The following is a 23,164-nucleotide window of genomic DNA, read 5'->3' as shown; positions in this document are numbered from 1 at the left end:
CTCTCGCCCGGCGGGAGCCCTGACGGGCGCTGCCCGTCCCGAGGCCGCCCGGCTTGGTTGGGTTTTTGTTGGTTTATTTCCTCTTCGTTACTGTTTTTCTGCCCTCCCGCCGCGGTGGATGGCCCGCGGTGGGCGCCGCTGGCCGCGCCGCCCCAGCCCGGGGAGGATGGTGGCGGCGGTGCTGGCCGTGCTGTCCCTGCTCAGCCTCCTCACCTGCGGCTACCTGGCCTGGGGCAGCCGCCGGGGAGGTGCCAGGGACGCGCCGGGGAACCTGCTGGGAGAGGAGCCCGCGGTCAGCGCTCCCCGCTCGCAGCCGCACATCATCTTCATCCTGGCCGACGATCAGGGGTTCAGGGACGTGGGGTACCACGGGTCTGAGATCCGGACGCCCACGTTGGACAAGCTGGCTGCCGAAGGCGTCAAGCTGGAGAACTACTATGTCCAGCCCATGTGTACACCATCCAGAAGCCAACTGATCACTGGAAAGTAAGTTCGCTACTACTTCATCATTCGCCTCTCCAGCCTAAACGCTGTGCCTGTTGGAAAGAGCACGGGTGAACCTGGCAGGTTCATGTCTCTGTTATCCTGGGGGCAGAAGGTGCCTCTCTGGTTCCCTTAAAACCCTGGAATGGAATGGACTTGTGATAGTTTGAAATAGGGAAATAAAGCTGTCACCCAGTGAGGCAGGAAGGTTCAGCACTGTGAGCTGCCTGGCTGAGTGCTGGAGCACATTCGTGCGTACAGCATCACTGACAGACGTGCTGGTTGTCAAGTAGCGTTGCTATTGCTGGGGAGCGAGCAGCTCCGCTTTGCTCTGTGATTTCCAAGGGACTCAGAGGAGGAGTCGTCTCAGGGAAATGCCAGCCTTACGTTTTCTCCTCTGTGTTCTTTGCAGTTGGGTCACAGGTCTCACTGACATTGTCTTGATGTGAGTTCTCTCCAAGGGTTACCCTGAATTTATGAGGTGGTTTCGTGGTGTGTCACGTGTGGATGGGCACTGGGAATTCAGGCTCTCTCAGCATCCTCATGACTGTGGTATGGCTCTTGTCACTCTGCAGGCAATTACAAACCTTACTGCTAAGCCACTAAAATAGGTGCCTCACCTAACTGGTGAAAGCACTGGGTCGGTGTCATGTGCTTTGCCTTAAAGTTGTGTTATACTGTGGTCTGTTAACAAAATAATTATCCAACCTTAGGGCCTTCTTACATCAGAATGTTAATGAGGATTAAGCGGGGGGGGGGGGGGGGGGGGGGGGGGAGTTTATACATTTGAACTGTAGGAACAATTTCCAAATAGCTCCAAGTGTGGAGACATTTACTCTGGAACAAAACTGCCTTGTTTCTGTTTAGCTTAACTCCCTTTGACAGGAACAGGGAACTCTTAAAAGAGCAAAACAAAATGAGAGGAAAAAAGTTTATTTTCTCCTTTCCCGAAGTATAAACAGGAACAAGGCCATGTTAATACTGCTGGTAAAAGAAACACATGTTAAATAAAACAAGCAACTGGCCTGGTGTCTTGCATCTCCATATGGTAGAGCTGGAGATAATTCTCAGTCTCGGTCTATTTCCCAGACTTGCTGGACCAGGGAGATGTGCATGGAGAGCTGACACATTATCTAGAGCAAGAATTCCACACAGGTTTTTGTTTCGGTTTTTTTTTTTACTTTTTTGTGCAGGCTATGTCTGCAGACGTTATTTCGAGACACCTCCTCACTCATTCACAAGAACAGAGTTGCCCTGTGGCAACTAAAGCTGCAGCTTTCAAGGGAAGCGTGTGCCAGGATAGCGTTCAGTGCATCTTGGTCGTCTTTAAAGGCACGCAGCAGTTGGAGGCCAGGAGCTCCGCCAGCAGCACGTAGCCAGCCAGCTTTCTGAGGATGATGGTTTGGGAAGCAGTGCTTTACAAAGGGAATGTCATGCTGCACAGGAATGACTCATGCAGCAGCTGCAGGAATGGGATGACCGGGTTCCAGTGGAACCAGGGTGCTGCTCTGGCTCTTGGAGGCTGCAGAGATTGTCTAAACGTTAAAAAAAAAAAAAAAAAAAAAACAAGTTAAGAATAATGGTAACTCACTTTAACTATTTTGATTGTTCTTTATATACAGTAAAAGGTAGGCATGTTCTGAGGAACCCTGCTCTTCCCATAGGCTTGCCAGGTAGAAATGGTTCTGCAAGTCTGCCTGCTTTGGTTTTGGAAACTTTTATAGGAAAAAAGAAATTTGCTTATCCTTTGTCTTTATTTTTTTAGTCTGCTGGTCTAAAGCCCTTAGAGCATTTTTTTTTAATGTTGTTCTACTTTAGGGAAAAAGGAGCTCTAGAGGGAGAGCTATTTGTCATGAGTGAGAAATCAGGGCAGGATTGGTGAGGGGTTAGTATGCTGGGTAGAGCACTCAGAAGGCGGGTTCAGAGAATACTGTTTCCATTCCTGCTGAAGATAAATGCTTTGAGGACTGCTTTTAATGCCTTCTTAGAAGAGTTGTTTTAATTAAAATATCAGGATTTGGACATTTCTAATCCAGTACAAGTTCTATTATTTCTTGAGTTCTTAAATGTGTTAGTTCCAGGCTAAAGACCAGCTCATCTTCTGAAGGATCACCTGGATGCTCCATGCCTCCCAATACACATCCAGTGCTAATATAGTACCAGAGAATAGTTTAGGTTGGAATGAACCTTTAAAGGGTAACCTACTCCAGCCCTCTGCCATGGGCATGGACACCTTGAACTAGAATATGTTCCAAATGTTGGAACATGTTCAAACCTGTTGGATCGGTCAAATCCAGAGGTACTTGAGTAAATCAGAGTCATGAGGGAGCACTGGCTCCAGTTGCCAAGCGGAAGTTAAATTTTGGAGAAGACTTTGAACAGCCCAAGTTTTTCACAGGTCTCCAGGCAGCCCCTCAATGGCCAGTGTTAGTAGAGAGACCCTTCTTTTGGTGGCTGTCCTGTGTGTGAGCTAGCGCAGAGAAGGAGGCTGCTAGAAGGAAGAGGCAGAATTAGTTTTTCCCCTCTGTGCTGTACCACAGTGTGGCAGCTGGTGAGCTTGTCATCCTGACCGCTTCTGAATCCTTGTCTGCTTTCTCACACCCTGTGTGTGAGCCCTTGGCTGCCTTCATTCCTTGCTTTCCCACAGTATTGTCACTTTCCCCATTCACTCCATCCAAAACTATTGCTTTTAGGCCACTAGTAGGGCTGGCTTCCACAAATTTTTATTTTGGGCTTTATTTCTGGGTGTGTGGGGGGGTTGCAGCTGAGCTGAGCCTCAGGAGTGGAGAAGAAGGGCGTGAGCCAGTGGGCTGGGGGCCAATGTGATGTGCTGGGGCCGTGCAGGGAGGAGAGGGAGCAGCTCTGTGAAGCAGCTGCAGAGCTGGGATGGCAGCAGGGACCTGGGTGACAGGGTGTGCTCTGCCTTGGGCAGCTCTGGGACACTGCCTGGCCTCTCCTATGTCCCACAGCTGGACTAAACCTTTGGTCATGGCTGGGCTTGAGTATGAGTGACATAAATTGTCTCCAGATGAATTGTTTTGTGTGATACAGTATTTTTTGTGGTTGTTTTCTTCTTGCAAGTAACAGGCGTGCCTCAAAAACGAACTAATTTGAGCAGAATGGGATACCTGGCTGAAAGCCTATAAGCTTAGATGAACAAGTGTTGGGGTAGCTGCCCCAGTCCTGTGTAGCGGGCATTATGCAAAGTAGTGGTATTTGCTGGAGCAAAACTTAATTTAGCGAAGGGGTCTGACAATTAATACTGGCTGATAAGAAGGAATCTAGACATAATATGCTGTAAATGCTTTTGGCATTATTTAGATACCTGCTTTCTCCTCCAGGCTCCTGGTTTTCTGCTGACCATCAGAATTGTAGCCTGGAGACCATGCTGTGCGCTGGAATCCATCTGGGCTGCAGGAAGGTTCCTCACCTATTCACGAGTAGGGATCTCTCTTTGTAGAGTCTGATGGACGGTTTGGCTTATAGATCAGTGAGAATCTGGACTCCTTTTCTGACTCATGGAAGCCCTGCACTAATCTCAGGAATGATCTTTGCACTGTGGATGGAATGCAGAGATGGGAAATGCTGAAGGTCTGGGGAAATAAATCCTTTTTTTTCCCCTCGGATAAAATGGCATATTGAGAATTTGCTCATCCAAAGCAGACAGAAATAGATTGCATAATCAGTAAGCATAATCTGAGTGTTATTGTAATGCAAGTAATTATATCTCTTATCTAATTCAGAAATGTCACACATTTATAAACATATATATAGAACTATATGCGTTAGGCATATGGCTCTATAGGCATCCCTGTGTAGTGATACCTAGTTCAGCATTAAAAATGACAATGTTTGAGCAAACTAAGATTTATTTTGGCAAACAGGAGTGGGCTAAGTACTTTGAGTTGAAAGCAGTGTAGCTGACTTCAAGCAAACAGAAATGCTTCACTCTGAGGGTGCGAGCTCTTGGTAAGCCTCTTCTTTCCCTGCCTTCTGGGTGCATCCTGGCCCAGGCCACAGTTCCAGCAGCACGTTGCTCTGGGAAGGAGCCAGTACTGTGGTGCGTGACTGGGAAGTTACCTGCTGTGCTCTGAGCTGCAGTGAAGGGTCTTGGAGCCTTGACGGGATACTGGGAAGCATATATAACACTCCATTAGATATATTCCCTGTTCTGTACTTAACAAAATATGAGTGCTGCAGAATATCAGCCTTAAGTACCAAGAGGTGACCTGATACTTTATCTGCTCTGGAGTAAAGGGACTTGGCAGTCAGCAGTCCTGAGTTTAATTCTGATCAGTGTTTCCATTAAGAACTGAGATGATGAAATAAAATGTTCAGAGTAAATGTGTTTGTAAGATAGGAGGGCCTGCCAACATTAAGGGACTGAAGTGATACTGAAAATCATCCTGACAAATTAGAGACATAATCTGAAAAAAAGCAGAATTAAAGCCAGCAGTGATAAATAGAAGCTACTCTGCTGAATTCCTGAAGCAGGAAGAAATTTAACAGGCTGAGGGTGGCGATCAACTCCTTAGGCAGTATTCCTTTGGAAAAGTCGCTGGAATTACAGTGCATGGTGCACTGGGTATGAGGTCAAAAATGTCATGCTGTTACAAAAAAGGCGAACATCACGTGAGTTTGTGAGAATGTGGGGCCTGGTAGGTCTCTGAAGAGCCCTTCTTCTCCCGGCTGGGGCACTTTTGCCCAAACTTGGGCATCATTCTCCAAGAGCAACGTGTGTATCATTGGAGGGTGTCCAGAGAAGGGTGATCTGATATCTCAGGGAGATAACTCAGGGGGAAGGATCAGAAGAAATGGAGTTGTTTAGTCTAAAGAGGAGAAAAATGGGAAGGGACGTGGGAGATCTCCAGTATTTTAAGAGCTGTGCAGAGAAAGGGCATCGTGTGTGTTGTCATGATGGGTGGTACAAGAAAATGAGAGGCTTTCTGGAGCAGGGAAAACTTCCAATCAGATCAGAGGGAGAACCTGCAAGCGTAAAGATTGTGGAACACTGGAATAGCTGGCTTTGAGAAATTGCTGGGTTTCTCCACCGGCGGTCATTAAGAAGGATATGTCAGGAATGACATAATGTAGTTGAGTCTGTCCTGGGGAAAACGGCTGAACTGGATGGCGTCTCTTCCAGCTTGGATTCATCTGTGCCTCATTTGAAGTACAGATTAATACAGAAGGCCTTCTGAGGGATGGTGTGAATAAAACACGACTAAATGCCAGAAACTATTTCAGCATTCACTCAGAGAAAATACTGTGTGAAAGTTAATTTCAGTTTTCTCCTAGAAATTCCCATTTTCTGCATCGTTGTTTTCTCTGGAAATTTTCAAGGTTTTTCCCTGAAGGCCTCATAAGTCTTGGAGTATGTCATTGTTTATTTCTGCTGACTTCTTTCAGGAGCATTTGTGGGATGGCTGCCAAAGATGTTGAGGTATCTTTTTCCATGTTCTTATGTCTTTCACTTAGGATGACATTGTCCATACGTACACGTATATGAAGCACACACGGAGAACAAGTAAATAATTAAAGGCAAGGACTTCTTTTTCTTTATTTTCTTCTGCCCTGTTTGCTCTCCTCTGTTCTATGGAAAATTAGATCCGGGTAGTGAGCTGCTCTGGGGCATTAAGCTACAAGAGGTCTGTCCATATCACTGTGATTATTAATTGACTGCACAAAGGAGCATGTGGAGAACAGGGCTGGAAAGGAAGCTGCATGCAAGCAATCCAGATAAAAAGTAGCTCACACAGGAAGTTGGAAAGTGTAGGACACGTTGTGATAGCTTTTTCCTGCATCACTTTCTGACAGCCTCTAAGAATATTGTTTGATAGTCAAAATCTGTTGCATGGAACAAACAGTATTGCCTGACATCTATAACTATATAGTGGAAATTGATTTTTTTCATTTTCCAGTTTATACGAAGTACAGTAAGCTAAAGAAATATAGTTGGAAATAAATTTAGAAAATCTGTCATTGTAAATTATCACTCCTCCAAAGAGTTTCTTATAGGCTTTTATCCTGTGGTTTGGTTTTGTTGGGTGTTTCAACTGTAAAATAGAAATTATATTCCATGGAAAAGTTTAGCTTAAAATAATTAAGGAATTTAGCTCTTTTAGCATTGTTCCTGGTACATGCTTTGTAATTGAGGACACATAGTGCTGCCTCTGACAAGAAATTGAATGAGTGATGGCAGTGGACTCTTGTTCAGTTCTCCCTTTTCAATGTTACTCTTCCTTCATGAGACCCTTTAAGTGAATCAAGATGGGAACCTGAGATGGGTGTCTAAAAATAAAACTGAAATTAAAAGATCCTGTCAAAGGATTTAGACTAAATTAAATGGGACAAATTAAATTAATGTTTTCACTAAAACACTTTATGTTTCATAGGAAGATTTTCCAGATTTGTGAGCTGAAGGTCAGAAGCAGGGAAAAATCTGACCACATTCTTTCTGTCTCTGTGACACTTGTGTGGGTGATAATACCACACCCAGGGCTTTGTCTTCATCATTGTGTGTATCTTAGTTCAGGGTTTGAATTTTTATTGCACTTTGGACTTTAAGTCAATCTTTATGATTTCCTATTCCCCGCCTATTTTTTGCTTGGCTGTGTACTTATTCATAGTCAGATTTTCTGTGCTGAGTTGAGTTTGCTCCATTCTGGAACGTCTGTTCCAGAATGAAGGAGGTAATTTCACCAGCTGTTTTTCAATTAATATAAATAGCACAAGGCAAGGAAGATGGTGCCTGTGTGAGTGATCTTGTGTAGGATGTGTTAGCTTTCTCTGTATCAGTGTTTTATCAAAGCTGCCCAATTTATTAGTTTCCTCACTTAAGAGTCAGGAGACCTGGCTGCTGACCTCAGCTTCTCTCTGTACGTGTAAATTGAGAGGCTGAATGCAATAGCGAGAGTTCCGAAAAAACCCAAGACAACCCTAATGGGTAACAAATGTACAGGATTAATACAAAAGGTGTTTTAACCATTGAGGTTTGACTAAAATAGCTCTGTGGTCTCTGCTGAAATTGCAGATTTTTAAATGGGGAACTTTATTGTACGTGCTGACTTATAATAAGAAAGCAGTTAAATATGTTTCATCATTCTAGTAAGATGTTAATTAGTGGTGTCAGCTATCACCTACTTATTAATTCAGGCTCTTATCAACGTATTATCAAGCTAGAGGTTGGAGGGACAGGATGTTGCTGGAGTTGGAAAACAAATCTGGGATAATTAAGTACATTTTAATCTGCTTCAAACACAGAATTATCTTCTCAAATGCATCTCTGCAGATATTAGATAATAAGGATTGAAGTAGACATTATTAACCTCATAAGTATGTTGTGGTCCCAGAACTTTTATTTTCAACCTTGGGGCAGAAAATTCACATATAGAAACCAAACCTGTTCCTTATTTTTCTTACACTGAAACATGTGGTTAGTGAGGATGTTTGTGCCATGGCAGCTTTCTCACTGTCGTGGCACTCTGACTGTAAATGCAGGTTTCAAACTAAATTACTTTGGCTTTTAATTTCACTTCTTTTTTTCTTTTTTAATTGAAATATTAATTCAGCTTTTTTGGAGTACATTTTAATTCCAGAGCATCCTCTTATCAGATATTAGCTGTTTTCTAGCCAAATCTCTTGTGTCCATTTTCTGATTCAGTCTACTTTTATCTCCATTTATGCATTTTAAAACATTCCTTCCCTGAAAGAAAATTTTCTCCCATTATGAGATAACATTATGTAATTTTTCTTAGCATTTATAGAACACAAGTGGGTACTGAAAGGTACTGCTTTAGAGGCGATCTCTGTGATAATAAGCTCTCGTGAGAAATGAGTTCCCTTCTGTTTTGAAGAGGCGGAAAATTACAAATTTGAAGAAAGAGTATAATTTGAGGAAAATGGGAAGCTGAAGGGAGAGGAGATTAGTCTCAGGATAGGGGGAAGCAATGTAGTGTCTTTAGCCTAAATATACTCTAATCGACCCACTGTTACCTCACAAATTGTACCTCTCTCCATGTAATAAACTTTGTCAAAACAATATTTACAATCACATTCTGTATACTCGGCTTCAGTTGTCATGGACCAGAGTTGATAACGTCATAGAAAACTGGGTTTGAGGGGACCTCTGGAGGTTGCTGAATTAGGTCTCCTGCCAACTTATATCACACTGCAGGGACACACTGACTGTTGAAACTCTTTATTGTTTGTTTCCTCATGAAAATAAAAAAAATGTTGCCAAGTATTCAAGAAATTGGAATCTTGACTGATAGGGAGTTCCCTAACTTTACCGTGTTGTCAATTTTAGTAAAGAAAACTGGTTTGTGAACTTTTTAATATTTCGTATTTGATTTCTTTTCTTCTAAAGGGCCAAATGAGTAATTAGGGACTTCATTAATGACTAGAGCATAATGGCAGCTCGTTACTTAATTGTTTCATGGTCCCATTTTCAAGAGCCTTCACAGGAAGCTATTTCAGTCTGTTTGCTGATTTTCTTAAGAGAAGATTTTTTTTTTCCTATTATACATACTTGACTACCATCGTTCCACATTAGTTCTGATTTGCAGTCTGTTTAATTCTTAATTCTTAAATTATTTTAGGGTTCTGACTTGTCACAATAAAATTCTTGGTGGAGGGGAGGAAAGAGCAATTTACTTCTGTGATGGTTCTCTCCCTCTAGAAGTACCCTAGGCAAACAAATGAAGTATTTGCTGCTTGGTTTATGGCCCTCTCCATTCTTACCAGCTTCAGTTTTCATGTTTCCTACTAAATGTGACCAGGAAGTGCACTGGGTTTAATAGCCTGAATTTCAGCTGTTACCTCCTACAATGCCTTGTCTTCACCAGTAAACTGATTTAATGAGATTTTATATATATAAATATATGTATGTGGCTTTTCCTGGCAAATCCTTAAAGTGCTTTGGAATCTGAAAAACTGTAACGTCAAGACGATTCTTACTGTTCAGTGTGCATCCTCCATGTATCTGAGTCAGAGCTGCTCACTTTGGTAACAAAACATTTATTTTGTTACCATTAACCATGGTGAGTCACGGTAATGCGAAATGAAATTTGTGGGCTACTCTGCTTTGCTTTTCTTTATAAACAAGATGCAGCCTAAGATATCTTAAAAGGAAAAAAAAAAAAAAAAAAAAAAAAATAAAAACACCACAACAGCTTGGAGCATTTCTGTATTAAATGATTTCATGTCATCATTGGGTTTTGGGGGTACCTGGGGGACATTTTTGCTCCACAATAAATTACTGATTTCCATAATAAATGTATTTGGGGTCAGAAGCAGGAGGAACAGCTCAAGCAGCGAGTGGGACGACCAAGATTTTACTTCCTGCCCTTGTGATCATTCTCCCAGGTTCATATGTTTGGAAACCCTTCCGGTGGGGTGAGGGTGCCCATCACCCCAGGGGAAAGTGGTGAGCAATCCCTTTACTCCCCAGTTAACCAGGAGAAACCCATTGCCTGGTTTGTGTTCCTCTGGTAATGTAGGTGTGTGTTTTAGAAAATGAGACTATTTATTAACTTGACCCGGTTGCCAGTTCCTTCTGCAACCTCCCATCCTTCTAGGGGAAAACCACAGGAAATTATTCTATCCATAGTAATACTGGTGCTCTGTGCAACCCTACCCTCCTGTCCTTCAGGATGCCTCCCTGACCTTTTTCACTCTATCCCCAGAAAACACTCAAGCCTTTCAGGTCATTCCAGAATTAGTTTTAAACATTTGCAGCCTCCCAAACCACTTCCAGGCTTTTCTGGATACCAGCCCACCAGGACGTCCTTTTGGAGTCTTCTCTCTTCTTCCAAGGCCAATCAGTTTGGCTGCTAGACTTAAATATATTCTCTTCATTTTCCTCATTATCCTGTCTCCAGCACCAAGCAAAGGAAGGGCCAAACCAAGTCTCCACACGAATGAATTGTCTCACTCTGCCCTTTAGTTCTCTGATTCTTCATGTATTTTTTTGGCTGAAGAGCAGATTGGTGCATCTTTCAGATACAGTCAGAATTTATGTTCCTGTTAATCAGTTACTGACATGCATAAAGCTTTGTATGCATGAAGAAATAATATTTATACTTTCCTTATCAGTGTTTTAAAGCTGGGTTAATTGTAGCTGATCACAGTTGTAAATACACTTCAAGGGGTATAAAAGGTAATGCTCCTTGCACAGTTCTGAAATTATTTTGAAACAGTTAAAAATCCTGTTGTCAAAGGAGACTATCTAATAAATGTTTGATGTGGTACCATGTAGCTTTCCATCAGCGTTGTATTTTAAAACTGGAAGAGAAAAGGTGATATTATCAGGGAGGAGAAGGAACTTTACAAAGGTTCTGCTGCTCCCAGGAGTGTTTGGAAAAGAAAACAAACCTAAGGCGCTTGGAAGGAGTTCAGGGTTTTCTAATTAGATATGACACGATATGATAAGTGATGTGATGTGATATATAGGCAAGATTATTCACCTTTTAAGTTCACCCTTCTGTATTCAAACCAAACCGCGCTTCCCTGATTTACTCCAAGCCCTGGAATTCAGTTCTCTGCTACTGCCAGCCTGCCTTAGCAGTGCAGGGAGATGTGGTGCACTGGGGTTTGCAGGCTGCTCTGAGAACAAGGTGTTTCCAGGAAAGCAGATGTTCCTTGTCCTCCCACAGCGTCCTCGGCGCCGCGGTGGCCCGGCTGCTCCCGGCTCCTGCGAGAGGAACTGTGTGCTTGGGGTACAAATTCCCCGTGTGCTGCTGGGGAAATGGTGTTTCTCAGCTGAGCTCTGTGGATCCATTGCTTTTCCTGCACAGCCCTATGGGCTGTGTCAGGGAGAGTCCCAGCTGGACTCACTGCATGGTGCTCCCTGGATGGTTCCCTTTATGGCTCCTGAGCTGACTGGCTTGCCGCTGGACTGTTGAGAAGGAGGGAACAAACTAGCATTCGTTGCTTTGTGTCCACAGAAAATTCAAGAAAACAACATTTTAAGAAATCCTAATAAATTACTATGTCTGTCTTTCAGGAAATCATTAAAAAATACTATTTAAATATGTGGGAATAACTTATTCCTAAAAACTTGCAGCATAGATTTCCACACTTTCCCCAGGCAGTCTTAGCTGTAATCTAGGTTATATAACTTTTGAACTATCTTCCATCTTTAAGCCTCTGGCCTCTTGGCAATTTCAGGTGAAGAACTTACTTTGCTACAAAAGGTGATAAATCTCCTGTACATCTGAGTCTGTTATCACATCTCTGCTCTTCTCTTCTCCAGCCTGAGTAAATTCAGTTCTTTCCATCTTTCCACACAGATCTAGGCTTATATACCTTTGATGGCTCTTAATGTACTCCTCTAGACTTTTTATATCTAGGCCTATTTTTTTATTGAAAAGTGTTATCCGAAACAGGACACAATGTTCCGGTAAAAGTTTGACCAGTCCTGCCTTGATATCTTGTTCTCAATCCCAAAGTTACTAAAACATTTTCACAGTTGAGTAATTGGAAGGCAGCACATCAACTCCTTTACTGGCATGAATTTACCTCAGCAGAAAATCTGGGCAAAGCGTCTGTTTATCAGAGAGTGTTTGAGGTTTTTCCGCTGCTGATGGGTAGGAAATGTCACAAGAACAACAGATCTTGTACTATTTTTACCAGTTCAGCTGTGATCTGTCAATTAAACCAAGCTGATCATCCTTATGGGCTCGTTCCTGTGAGAACTCCCACGTTCTGTGCAGCACAGGGTGAGGTGCGCTCCAGCCATACCATCCCATGGTAGGATAACAGCCAGGCTGGAGCTCTGCCCGCTTTCTCAATGTCTGGATACGAAGCAAATGCATTTTCTTTTCCCCTAACCGACCTGGGAAACCTGTGTTTTACTGCCTTACTTAAAGCAGGATGTCACGTTTTCCCTAACCCCTCGTGTAGGTCCAGCTAAGACAAAGCTTTTTTCCTCAGCACCAAGGGGTTCCTCCGGCCGGGATACCAGCAAGCCCCAGATCTTCTTTTCTGCAAGAAACTTAAGTTAGTGTCCTTGATTATTCCACCCCAAAAGCACTGCTTTGTGGTTATTGTAAGTGAATTACCTCCTGTTCAGTTCAGATTATTCCTCTTATTCAATTTCCTTTCGATTTCAGCTCTCCAACAGGCACTGCAGCAGCTTGATGTGCAAATTTACAGTCTGAACAGGTTGTGGAATTTAATCTGTATAAATTTCGCCTTAAACGTATATTCATAACCCCTATGAAAATAATCACTCAAGATGTAATTAACCCAATTGCTTTTTCTAATTCCTCACAGATTTACTTTAAGAATGGAAAAGCCTGCAGCTTAAATGTATTTATTCCAAATTTCTCATTTTAGAACTTGAATTTCCCAAATGAGTTTTCAGGGTTAGTTAAAGAAATCATATGGGCATATCATAAAATGGTTTGGGTTGAAAGGTTAAAGCTCATCTTGGTCCACTCCCTGCCCTTCCAGTCTCCCAGGCTGCTCCAAGCCCCACCCAACCTGGCCATGGACATTTCCAGGGATGGGGCAGCCACAGCTTTTCTCTGGGCACCCTGTGCCAGGACCTCACCACCTCATCATAACATGTCTTTTTCATTATGTCTTTTTCAGCCTTGGGCTTTTGGAGTCTTGGGTGTTTATGTGTTTTGAGTTTGTTTTGGTTTTGAGGTGCTTCTGCTCTCCTTTCTCTGTGTTTCTGGTTCATCAAACAAAATAATGATCTTGAGTTTTGGCGTTCCAATGTCAAATGACCCGTGCCATTGTCCTTGCATCCTGCTCTGCTGGAGTGTCACCTGCAGGTATTAAATGAATATCAGAATAGGCCAGTTGTTCCATCCTCATTTGTTTCGGTATTCCTCTGAAGAAATGAGGCCGGCAATTTCCCAAATGAGCAGACAGAGCCTTCTCTGTCGCTGTGGTGCTGTGCTGAGGCCAGCAGGACAAGGCTGGAACAAGCCAGGAATCCAGGCTGTCCTGATCTGAATCTTGACTGTGAACCCGTGACAGTGAGTGAGGAAGGATTTGATTTCACGAGTTGTAAAAGATGAAATCGCTGGATTATATTTCATCACAAAAAATGGTTTATATTGCAGGTCAAGGTGCCGGTAAGTCATATGCAGGGCCAGAAAACTAATAGGCAGCTACTGCTCCGGTATTCAAAAATACAAGCACATTTGTGTTCTTTGAAATTCTTACTTCTCTGCTGTGCAAAGAGCAATTTCGTGATTTAATGGACATGGACATAGACATTTTCTTAAAAGACCGATTGAAACTTTCGTGGTTTTGGGGTAGATATATGATGCTTAACAGCGAGGACACTTCCTGTAAAATTACTGCTGGGCCTTCATTAGGTTTTAAAGATTAGAGATGACCAATTAGGCACGCTCCAGGTTTCCTCTGCTATAGGTAATACTGTTTTTTATTAGAATTATGACCTTTATTTGCTTTTGGATCATGTCCAGCAAAATAAAATTGTCAGTCGTTATCAGTGAATTGGATTTTGGTTTTGGGAATAAGCCATGCGTGCTCTTATTTGTGCATAAGAGTTTCTTCCTTGCCAAAACCCCATGGATTATGATGAAGAAGGGAGGAAAAATAAAAACATAAAAAATATAGATATAGATATATTAGAGATAGATAGATAGATAGATAGATAGATAGATAGATAGATAGATAGATAGATAGATAGATAGATAAATTGCAAGTTTCTTTTTATAAACTAGCATTACTGGAGAGGGCAAGGTGGGTCACTCAGCCATTCTTCTGTGGAAAGTAAATGTGCTGTCTCACTTGAACTCAGTCTTCTGGCAACCAATGTGCATGGCCAGAGTAGCTAGCTGGCTTTAGAAAAACACAGCAAAAGCGTACAAAGAAAACCCCCACCCTTGTCTAGTCTAATTCCCTTGGCTCACATAAAGGAAATTTTGAATTTAGCAAATGGAACAAGTGTGCTCCAAGCCTGATCTGTTTGGGAGAAGCTGATAAATTGTGTCAAAACAGTCCTGCATACTTGGAATTAAATCCTGCACATTTCTGAAGAAACACTTGCAAGTATTACCACTCTGCAGAAGTGTCTGAAACAGTTGGTGCTGGTGCAACACTGGCCAGGCAGCAATGGAATTAAAATATTTCCTCTCTGCCGTCTGCTCGAGGTTAATCAGCTGCTGATGCCATAGAGAAACTTGGTCTGTTTGTGGTACCCTAATCCAAACTGAAAATATTTTCCTGCATATACATTTTTTAAAGAGATCTTTCAGAAACTTGGGCTTTTACAGAGATGTTTTAATTGCAGTCAGTTTGTCTCCCCGCAAAATTCAGCATACATAAAGACTTATTTCAGTGTTCTTGCAGTTCAGAAAATGTAATTTTAGATTTTTAATTTTTTTTAATTTGATTTTTTTTTGCCAAAGACAGCCAGTGAGTGTACTTGATCTCCCACCGTGTGCTGGGTGAATGTCTGTAACCTGCATGGGAAGGTGTGCTCCATGTTTTCCTCTGCCTTTCTATCCTATCAAGCTAGTAATGTTCCATTAGCATCAGAGACTAGGAATGTGGTGGCCCTGCCATAGGGGAACCAGCTGATTTTTAAGGTTCTTTCCGACCCAAACCATTCCGTGATTCCATTTTTCTAATTCTATGATTTTCCATTAGTGTATTTTTACACTGATGCATCTTCAGTTTGTTATCTAGATGCCCCTAAATTTAGGAGCCAGTGAAGCCTGTATTCACAAGATTTTGTTTAATACACACAGTTTTGCCATGGTTAAACCAGAAATAATTTATTAAACACAAAATGAAGCTATAATTTGATATACCTCTTAGAAATAAAAGTGTGGATTTTTTAAAATTACTTGCTTAGTTAAACAGGTCTAAATAAACCCAGACAGGCCACTTAGGTGAGGAGTAGGTGCTTGAAGACAGGAAGTACATGCAAAACAGAGAAATGCACCCACAGCAACACACGAAATTCTAAATGCAGCTGAACTGCTTGTTCCTTCCTGTTTTCTGTCTCTTGTTGGGATTGTGTCTGTGTGGTACAACTGGAGATTGGCATGCCAGGAACATGACAGGGAGAGAACAGATTGCTTCCCTTCACTGACATAGAGGATTTAACCTATTTATGGCACTCGGGTGTTAGTACAGAGAAAGCCAAGCATGCCCAGGCTGTGTGCTGATACCACTTGTTCTGAATTCACACCTCATCAATCCATTATTTAAGGAAATGAGGGAAGAAAGGAACCATGTCTTAATTGGGGTAGGTGGATGATAATGCCAGGCACGCAAGGGGCCAACCTGTGCCTGAGCCAACGGCAAAACCATTCCTGGGAAGGAAAATGTGATTCTATAAACCATGATTGTCACCACGAACATGGGGAAGTCCCTGAACCATGGACTCTGCGGCTTCTTGGGTCTTATTTTTGCTAGTTCAGCTGCTAGCTTGCTTTAGGACGGGAAGCTGTGTGCAGGCACATTGTTTAATTTTTGTCACTTCTCTGCAAGGAAATAAACTACCTGCAAGTAGAGAAAGGCCATCAAATGCTTTTAAAAAGCAGCTGAAGCCATGGTCATAATTGGGAAGAATTTTGACATAGGAGTTATTAAGGCAGGAGAAGTGGAATTTTTTAAGCAGATTCCTGAGGGAGTGAGTGGGAGAAATCATTCTGTCTGCTGAGAGCATGAAATAATGTGTGTGCATTTGGGGGTTTATTAGAAGGCACAGTTTGCTTCGTTTGATTCCATTTGTTTAGCTACTTAAGTCAAATCTATCTCTTCCATCTACGGGCTGATCAAGAGCTCCATAGTAATCAGGCACTTGAAAATTTTAACCTTTGTCAAATAGTTGTTTTGTTGCATTGTCTTGTCTCAGTAACACACCTTGGAAATTTCAGATTCAAGGAGAGAATGAGAATTTTCTTCTCTTTTTTTCATCCCTATGGAAGGCAGAAATAAAAAAATAAATTGTTCTTTTCAGCCAGAAAAGCAAAGGAAAAACAAATGGTTGGGCAACATACAAAGCTTTTTATTTTGTTGGCTCCAGTATTGTGCTTCTTACCAGCAGAATATCTGCAGCTGTGTTAGCTACATTATTGCCTATAGTATAGGTGATAATAGGCATTGGATGGTCTTGCAGCAACCTGCTCCAGTGGAAGGTTCCCTGCCCATGGCAGAGAGCTTGGAACTGGATAAACTTTAAGGCCCCTCCAAGCCAAATCATTCGGTGCTTCCATGGCCCCAGTAAGGAACCCCACTGACCCAGAGAGGCTTTTATTCCAGCACATCAAATCCTTAAATGTGGCTGATGCAAAGGATATTTATAGGCTCAGAAGGAATATTGATGAGAGATTTTTCTGGAGCAAATGGAATAAAAACGAGGTTTGTTCACAAGCGAATGCTCTAAATCATGGTGAAGCTAACATCTTCATTTTGAGTCCAACTGGGAAAGAGTTGGAAGAGCAATTCAGACCCTGTACAGGGAATACAGGTAATGTCAGAAGAAAAGGAGGTATTTGCTTGTCAAACCAAGCCTTCCAGCTTAAATCCTTGAACTGCAATTGGCTGTATTTTCAAGTGTGGGGCTTCATCCTTCATCCCGTGGGAATAAGAATGGAGACAGATGGGAAAAAGGGATGGGGAAGAAAAAATCCAAACAAAGACACTTTTCCTGAACTGGAGCAGTTTGGAAGATTCTAGAAAATGTAGTCAATGCAGAGCTATTTACCCGTGTTGGACTGGGATAGTTCCATGGGCTGTGTTAAATGCCTTACATTAGATATTTCTTTTTCCATAATACTAGGAAATCTTGTGCACTTTGTGAAGCACCAGGTGTGAGCCTGGGATTGCTTTGGGACAGCCTGGGTATCACTGGCACCTACAGATAATTCCGGATATGCAGGAAGATCCATAGACATACCTAGGCATTATTTTGCTGATGAAAATCGGGATTTACATTACTCCACACTGAAAGAGGAGCTGTTCTTCCCTTTTTCCTTTTCTTATTTTTTTATGTGGGGGGGCTAACTAAAAGCATATAAAGAATGAATTAAAAGCTGTTTGCACTTTTTGCCTTTAATATATCAGAATGCCAACCTCTCCAGCAACCTTGCTACTAACATTAAATGGAAATTTATTGTCCTTGGAGCTGACTTGTAGCACTGGCAACAAACAGGATTACTGTTGTGGGGTTTATGTTGGGTTTTATATGACAGCCCAGGATGATGCATTTCTCAAAGCACTCAAGATGCAATTTCAGAGAGGCAAATGAGAATCAGTCAGTGGGTCAGAGCAACACGGTTCAAAGGCCCATAGTTCATAAAATATTTATGTGCTGTTATAAAAGTAAAGAGGAAAGGGAGCTTATGTAACATACCAAAAAAATGAAGAGGCAGCAGAAAACTTCCTCTCCCATCCCACAACTGAATTGAACTTACATATTTCCAGAGAAAGTGTGTCCAGCCATGGCTTTTCCACAGCTATCCCAGGATGTCTGCCATTTCAAATCCAATAATTCAGTTCTTTGCTATTCTATTGTTCCTAGATGGATGCATCATGTCCAAGCTATGCTGTGACCAACTGCAGAAAACTAGTGTGCCACAAGATGTTTTTGTTGGGTTTTTTTCAGTATAATAATGTAATTGCAAAGGAAAAGGGGAAGGAGGAGACTGACATCGGAAAATATACCATATGGTTTAAATTTGAATGACATTTCGAAGAAAATCACCCCAAAACACCACAACCCCCCTGAGCAGAAATAAAATCCTGAACTTGCAGGCAATAAAAACCTGAGAGGAAATTTTGTTGCCTGTTAGCTGGCTCATGGTGTCCTTTACACTGTTGTTGCCTACTGTCATTCAGATTTTTGAATTTATCTGGATTTTTAGATAAGCTTCTTTTTGGTTTTAAAAAAACCCTGATCTTATATTGGCTCTATGTCTAAAATATTATGCACTGAAAGTTCTAAAGGAAAATGTAAAACAAACAATGAAAGGCCTGATTTAAACTTTTGGGTAATGTTACTAACTGGAGGAAGCCCTGTTGGAATCACAAAGCTCCACTCCGATTCTAATGTAGTTTTTATGGATTTTTCATCTTTCCCTTCTTTATTTCACCTCGTTTCTCCGTAGTGTGGTGAGGCAGTCGCCATCCTTCGGAGACGTGGCTGCAGTCTCCCCAGGTGACCGTCAGCACTGCCTCCCTCTTGAGGAAGTAGATTATATGAGAAACAAGGGAGAAACTTCCAAGTCAGAGCCAGAGTGCAGATTTAGCCCAGACTCCTGGCTCCCCAGGAACGCAGGCGGAGGCTTCACAGACCTTTTGCTGCTCTCCCATTCTGCTGCTGCTGACTCTTTGGTCACCTCCCCTGCATTTTGGTTTTGAACATACAGACTTAAGCCAGGGTTTGAGAAGCAGATGCTTGACTTTAGCACAAATAATAGCAAAGAAGTCGGTCCTGCAGTTTGTCGAGCGCTGCTCATGAAAAGCTGGGCATGAAATGGACTACAGAGGAATTTTACAGAGAAATGCAGCCAGATTACCAGAATTCAAAATACATTAAGTGCTGAATATTGAATGAGCCAACTGGGAGAGTTCGTGAAGAACCAAGGCTGTGTGGTTAAGTTGCAGGGGCACATTCATAGAACAAGTTGAAAATGTGTTTTATAGTGTGCACCCACTCCTGTGAAAAACCTGGTGAGGTGATCCTGGACAAGCCCAGTGCTCTGACAATATATACAAAGTTAGCAGTGACTTACTGCCCTGACTGTGCAGCTATACACAGGGGTTTGATTTATCTGTTTGGTGGGACAAGTTACACACTGCTGTCACTAATGGGGCCATAGAGATAAGAATGTTGTCACTGAGTGAGCTGACAGGCTCCGGGCAGGATTCACAGCTTCCTCTGGCTCCTTGTCTCCTGTGTGACCCGTTGGAGCTACACTCCACAGATTTGTTTAGGGAATGGCAAAGTCTCCTGCAGACAAGGCTGAGCAGATGTGATGTTGTGGTTCCAGCAGCGTTCCTGACATGTTCCCATCCCCTGAACACAGACGCTGCGCTATGGTGGTGTCACCACTCATCACCTCTCTGTGGTGTGGTACAGTCTTAGCACAGACACTGCTACACAGTGTCAGTGAATTGCTTTGGGGTTGATTTGCTCCTCCTTTAACCTTCCTAGCTCCTGAAGAGGAAAGAAATATTTAGCTTTTTCACTCAAGGCAGATGCAAAGCATGCCTGATTCTTATCTCTTCCCCTTCCCTCTTTTCCCTTTACAATCCCCACAATTTCTGAGTTTCTATTCCCAGCCTAGGAAGGATGTTGAAAAAAACAAGAACATGATGGTGCTTTGTTCAGCATTATACCATTTTGTTAATTTTGATGTTATTGCCAGGATTATTAACCACTGAAATACATAATTGCACAACCTGGACAGGATGTAAATTATTTGGAAGCCGCAAATTATGTACCACTGATTGAATAACTTTCCACAGAGTTAATTGTGCTTCATAAGAATGGATGGGTTATGATCCTGTTGTCATAGATTCCAACTAATGCTTGGCTCTCACTGGAAAGCCTGGGGTTGGAGACCAAATGTGTATAGGAGCTGCTTTTCTGTGATGGTGATAATTTCAGTTTGGCACCTCTGAGAAAACAGAACATGTCCTTTTCATCTTGAAGGACCAGATTTTTTTTAAAGGAAGCTTAATAATGCAGATTAGGAATCAGTGGTCTTTTCTTAGTTCCTGTAACTTCTATTGATTTCATAGAGATTTAGGGACCCTTTTGAGAATCCCTATTTGTGACTTTAGCTGTAAAAAATACAGACCAGTCTGTAAAATTCCTTTGGAAGGACACTTAAATGTCAGTTCAAGAGCAGCCACTTGTTTAGATCCATCCCATTCAAGAAAGCTCTTCTGTCAACATGGAATTTAAGCAGGTGTAGAAGCTCTATCCATACAAAGGTATCTTCTCAAGTCAGAGCTCCATAGCTATTCAGTGAATCACACACACTGATAAATGCTGAATGTGTTTCCCTTTCTCTTGGACAACTAGTGTTTCTCAAAGAATCACTACTTACACATTTTATTTTTAATTTTTAATGAGTGATCTTCATTTACCGGGGAGGGGGGGGGGGCTGTCTGCCTTTAAATCCCTTCTCACAGGGTATGTGATGCTAATACCACTCTACTTAAATAAATGTTTTCAGACAGGGGGAGAAAGCCCCACAGAAGGCAGCATACAGTGCTGATGGTATCTCTACACAGGTTCCATTAGTGTATTAGGAGTTGCTGGGTATGTTGAATGCACACTGCCAAAACTTTGTGCGTGTCCCCTTTACGCCTCACTTACTCTTATCCAGCTGACTCCCTTACATGAGTCATTTTTGTGGTATTTTGTCTGGGATCAAAATCACCTTCTAGCATCTTAAATAAGGCACAGCTTCATTAATACATTAACATTTTATGGCAAATATTTTATGTATGCTTGGTCTGCTTTTGTACATAATTGCTAGACACGTGAGAGTCTCTGTTTCTAGATTTTTGTTGGACCAGCAGCAATAGGGCACCTGTTTCCATTCTGCCCTCTCTTTTATGCTCCATTTTATTTCCAGGGATGTTTCACCGCAGCCCTGGTTCCTGTTAGGCTTTTGGACGCTGCCTCAATGCAAGCAGCAAGGCAAGATGTGAGTGAGGAGCAGTGTGAATGAGAGTTAGAAGGGATTAGGGAGCATGGCAGTGACATCCAAGAGAGCACTACTTGTTTTGTTAAGCTGGATTTAGGAGGGAAATAAAAAAGCATTTTTCCAAATCTCTTCATTATTCGTTGCACAGTGGCCTAGAAACAGATGTGCTGTTAACCTCTGTCCCGTATTAACTCCAGCTTGTTCCGTTCTCTGGCGTGGGAGGCTGAGGGAGAGGGAGCAGTGCAGCAGGGTGGTGTGAGGGGGCTTCTCAGTCTCCGTGCCACGGCATCTTGCAGCCATCCAATGTGACACAGAGAGTTCTCTAATTCCCTCACATCCCTACTCCGCAGAGCAGCCTTACATTTCTCCTAGCCCTTGCCTAATTTGGGCAGGGAGCAAAGGTAGCAGCTCAAATCCGTTGGTACAGGAGCAGAGAAATCCCTGTGAAGTACCAGAGAGCTTCATCAAGTACAGTTAGTGACAGGACAAGAGGGAGAGGCCTCAAATTGTGTCAGGGAAAGGCTTAGGTTGGATAGTAGGAAAAATTTCTTCACCCAAAGGATTGTCAAGCTCTGGAACCACCTGAAGCTCAAGCCACCACCCCTGAGAGATTTCAGAGAACGTAGGTGTGTCACTTAGAGATGTGGTTTAGCAGTGGAATTGGCATTGGAATTGGCATTGTCAGGTCACTGGTTGGACTCGATCCTAAAGGCCTTTTCCAACCGTGGGTCACAATGAGCTGGTCACGTACCTGCTGAAGTTGCTTTCTTCCCTTTGAGTTCCAACATGTGGTGCTTTGAATACAGACATTTAACTTCCCTTTTTGGTGATGTACTATACAGTGCGTGCGATCTCTGATGTGGTAGTTAAAAATTGTCACAGAACTGACTGACAGCCCTGCAGCACTGCTCCCCCCTCTCCTCCCTGTGCTACAACAGCACACCTACATCCACTCAGACACTGGCAGTGAAAGCAGTTCCTTTCCATGTGGAATCTCCCCTGTGAGTAAACAAAGATGTTCCACTTCCCCGTGGTGTCAGTCAGGAACCTGTCGTGTGGGACCCAGGTTAATGCAGTACCTTATTATCCTAATCCATTATTTCTTTGGCAACCACACACAGTGGCTTTGTCTTGATCAAAACCAAACTTGAATGGTGTGGTCAGTTCTGGAAAAGGGATTTTAATATAATATTTCTCAGGTGAATCAGGAAATAGAAAATCCAGCAGCCAGCAATATGTGACAGAACTCATACTTAACTGCTGGCAATTGTTGTAAATAAGCAGGTGCCCGTAAGCACTGTATCTTAACAAGTCCAGTTACAAACTGGTTTAGCATCAGGGTGAGGCTTGTTTGCATCCTACCACCTCTTTTATCGGGACTAAAAAGCCCATTTTGAGCTTTAACTGTTGTGCAACAGGCGCAGTTCCATCCCTGCTCAAAGGGTTGAGCAGCACAAAAGACTCAGAAACTGATATCAATGTGTCAGAAGTACAGAAAACTGAGGGGATGCTCAGGCTGAAAACTACGCAGAACCCGGGAGACAACATCTCCTGGCTCACAGCCCTCCCTCCTTTTCAAGGCAAGGTTATTCCTCTCACTAATGATTCAGTGCCACTGCTGTTGCCAGGAAATGTCAGCCCAGAAAACCAGCGATATTGTTGAAAAGTCAAATTAGAGTTGTGGTTTTTTTCAGCCAGATCTGTTCTTCATATTATCAGGGCTGTAGCTTTTCTGGGAAAATGTCTCTGGGGTGGCATGAAGCAATTGTGGGTGGTGTCTGTCCCAGGATGCCTGTAGGGACAGCAGCAAAGGGCATCACTCTCTCGCTGCCGAGAATGAGACCCTAAATCTGGGTGGGCACTACAGGCTCTGTAAAACTTAAACTTAGGCTGTGTAAGTGAATGATGTGCTCAGGTCTGGGTAACACCTTATCATTTCCTTTCTAGCAGCATCAAATGCCACTGGCTGAAATGCAGAAACTAAAGACCTACAGCAGGTATCCTGCTGCCTCAGACTGCTG

General features: G+C 42.6%; 1 protein-coding gene across 2 annotated transcripts in view; it reads left to right on the top strand.

The window, feature by feature from the left end:
* ARSJ (arylsulfatase family member J) overlaps positions 1-23,164 on the top strand; it is a 149,099-nt gene that overhangs the window by 114,840 nt on the left and 11,095 nt on the right. The window contains exon 1 of one of the 2 annotated variants that reach the window (XM_040064432.2): positions 119-486. The exons of the other annotated variant lie outside the window; for it this stretch is intronic. Within the exon in view, the coding sequence (XP_039920366.1) occupies positions 119-486 (368 nt within the window). Of the gene's footprint in view, positions 1-118; positions 487-23,164 lie in introns of those variants that run through there. 2 annotated transcript variants of the gene reach the window in all.

Source organism: Hirundo rustica, chromosome 5 (genome assembly GCF_015227805.2).
Source record: "Hirundo rustica isolate bHirRus1 chromosome 5, bHirRus1.pri.v3, whole genome shotgun sequence".
Lineage (NCBI taxonomy): Eukaryota > Metazoa > Chordata > Aves > Passeriformes > Hirundinidae > Hirundo > Hirundo rustica.
This window is presented reverse-complemented; position numbering and strand designations above follow the sequence as displayed.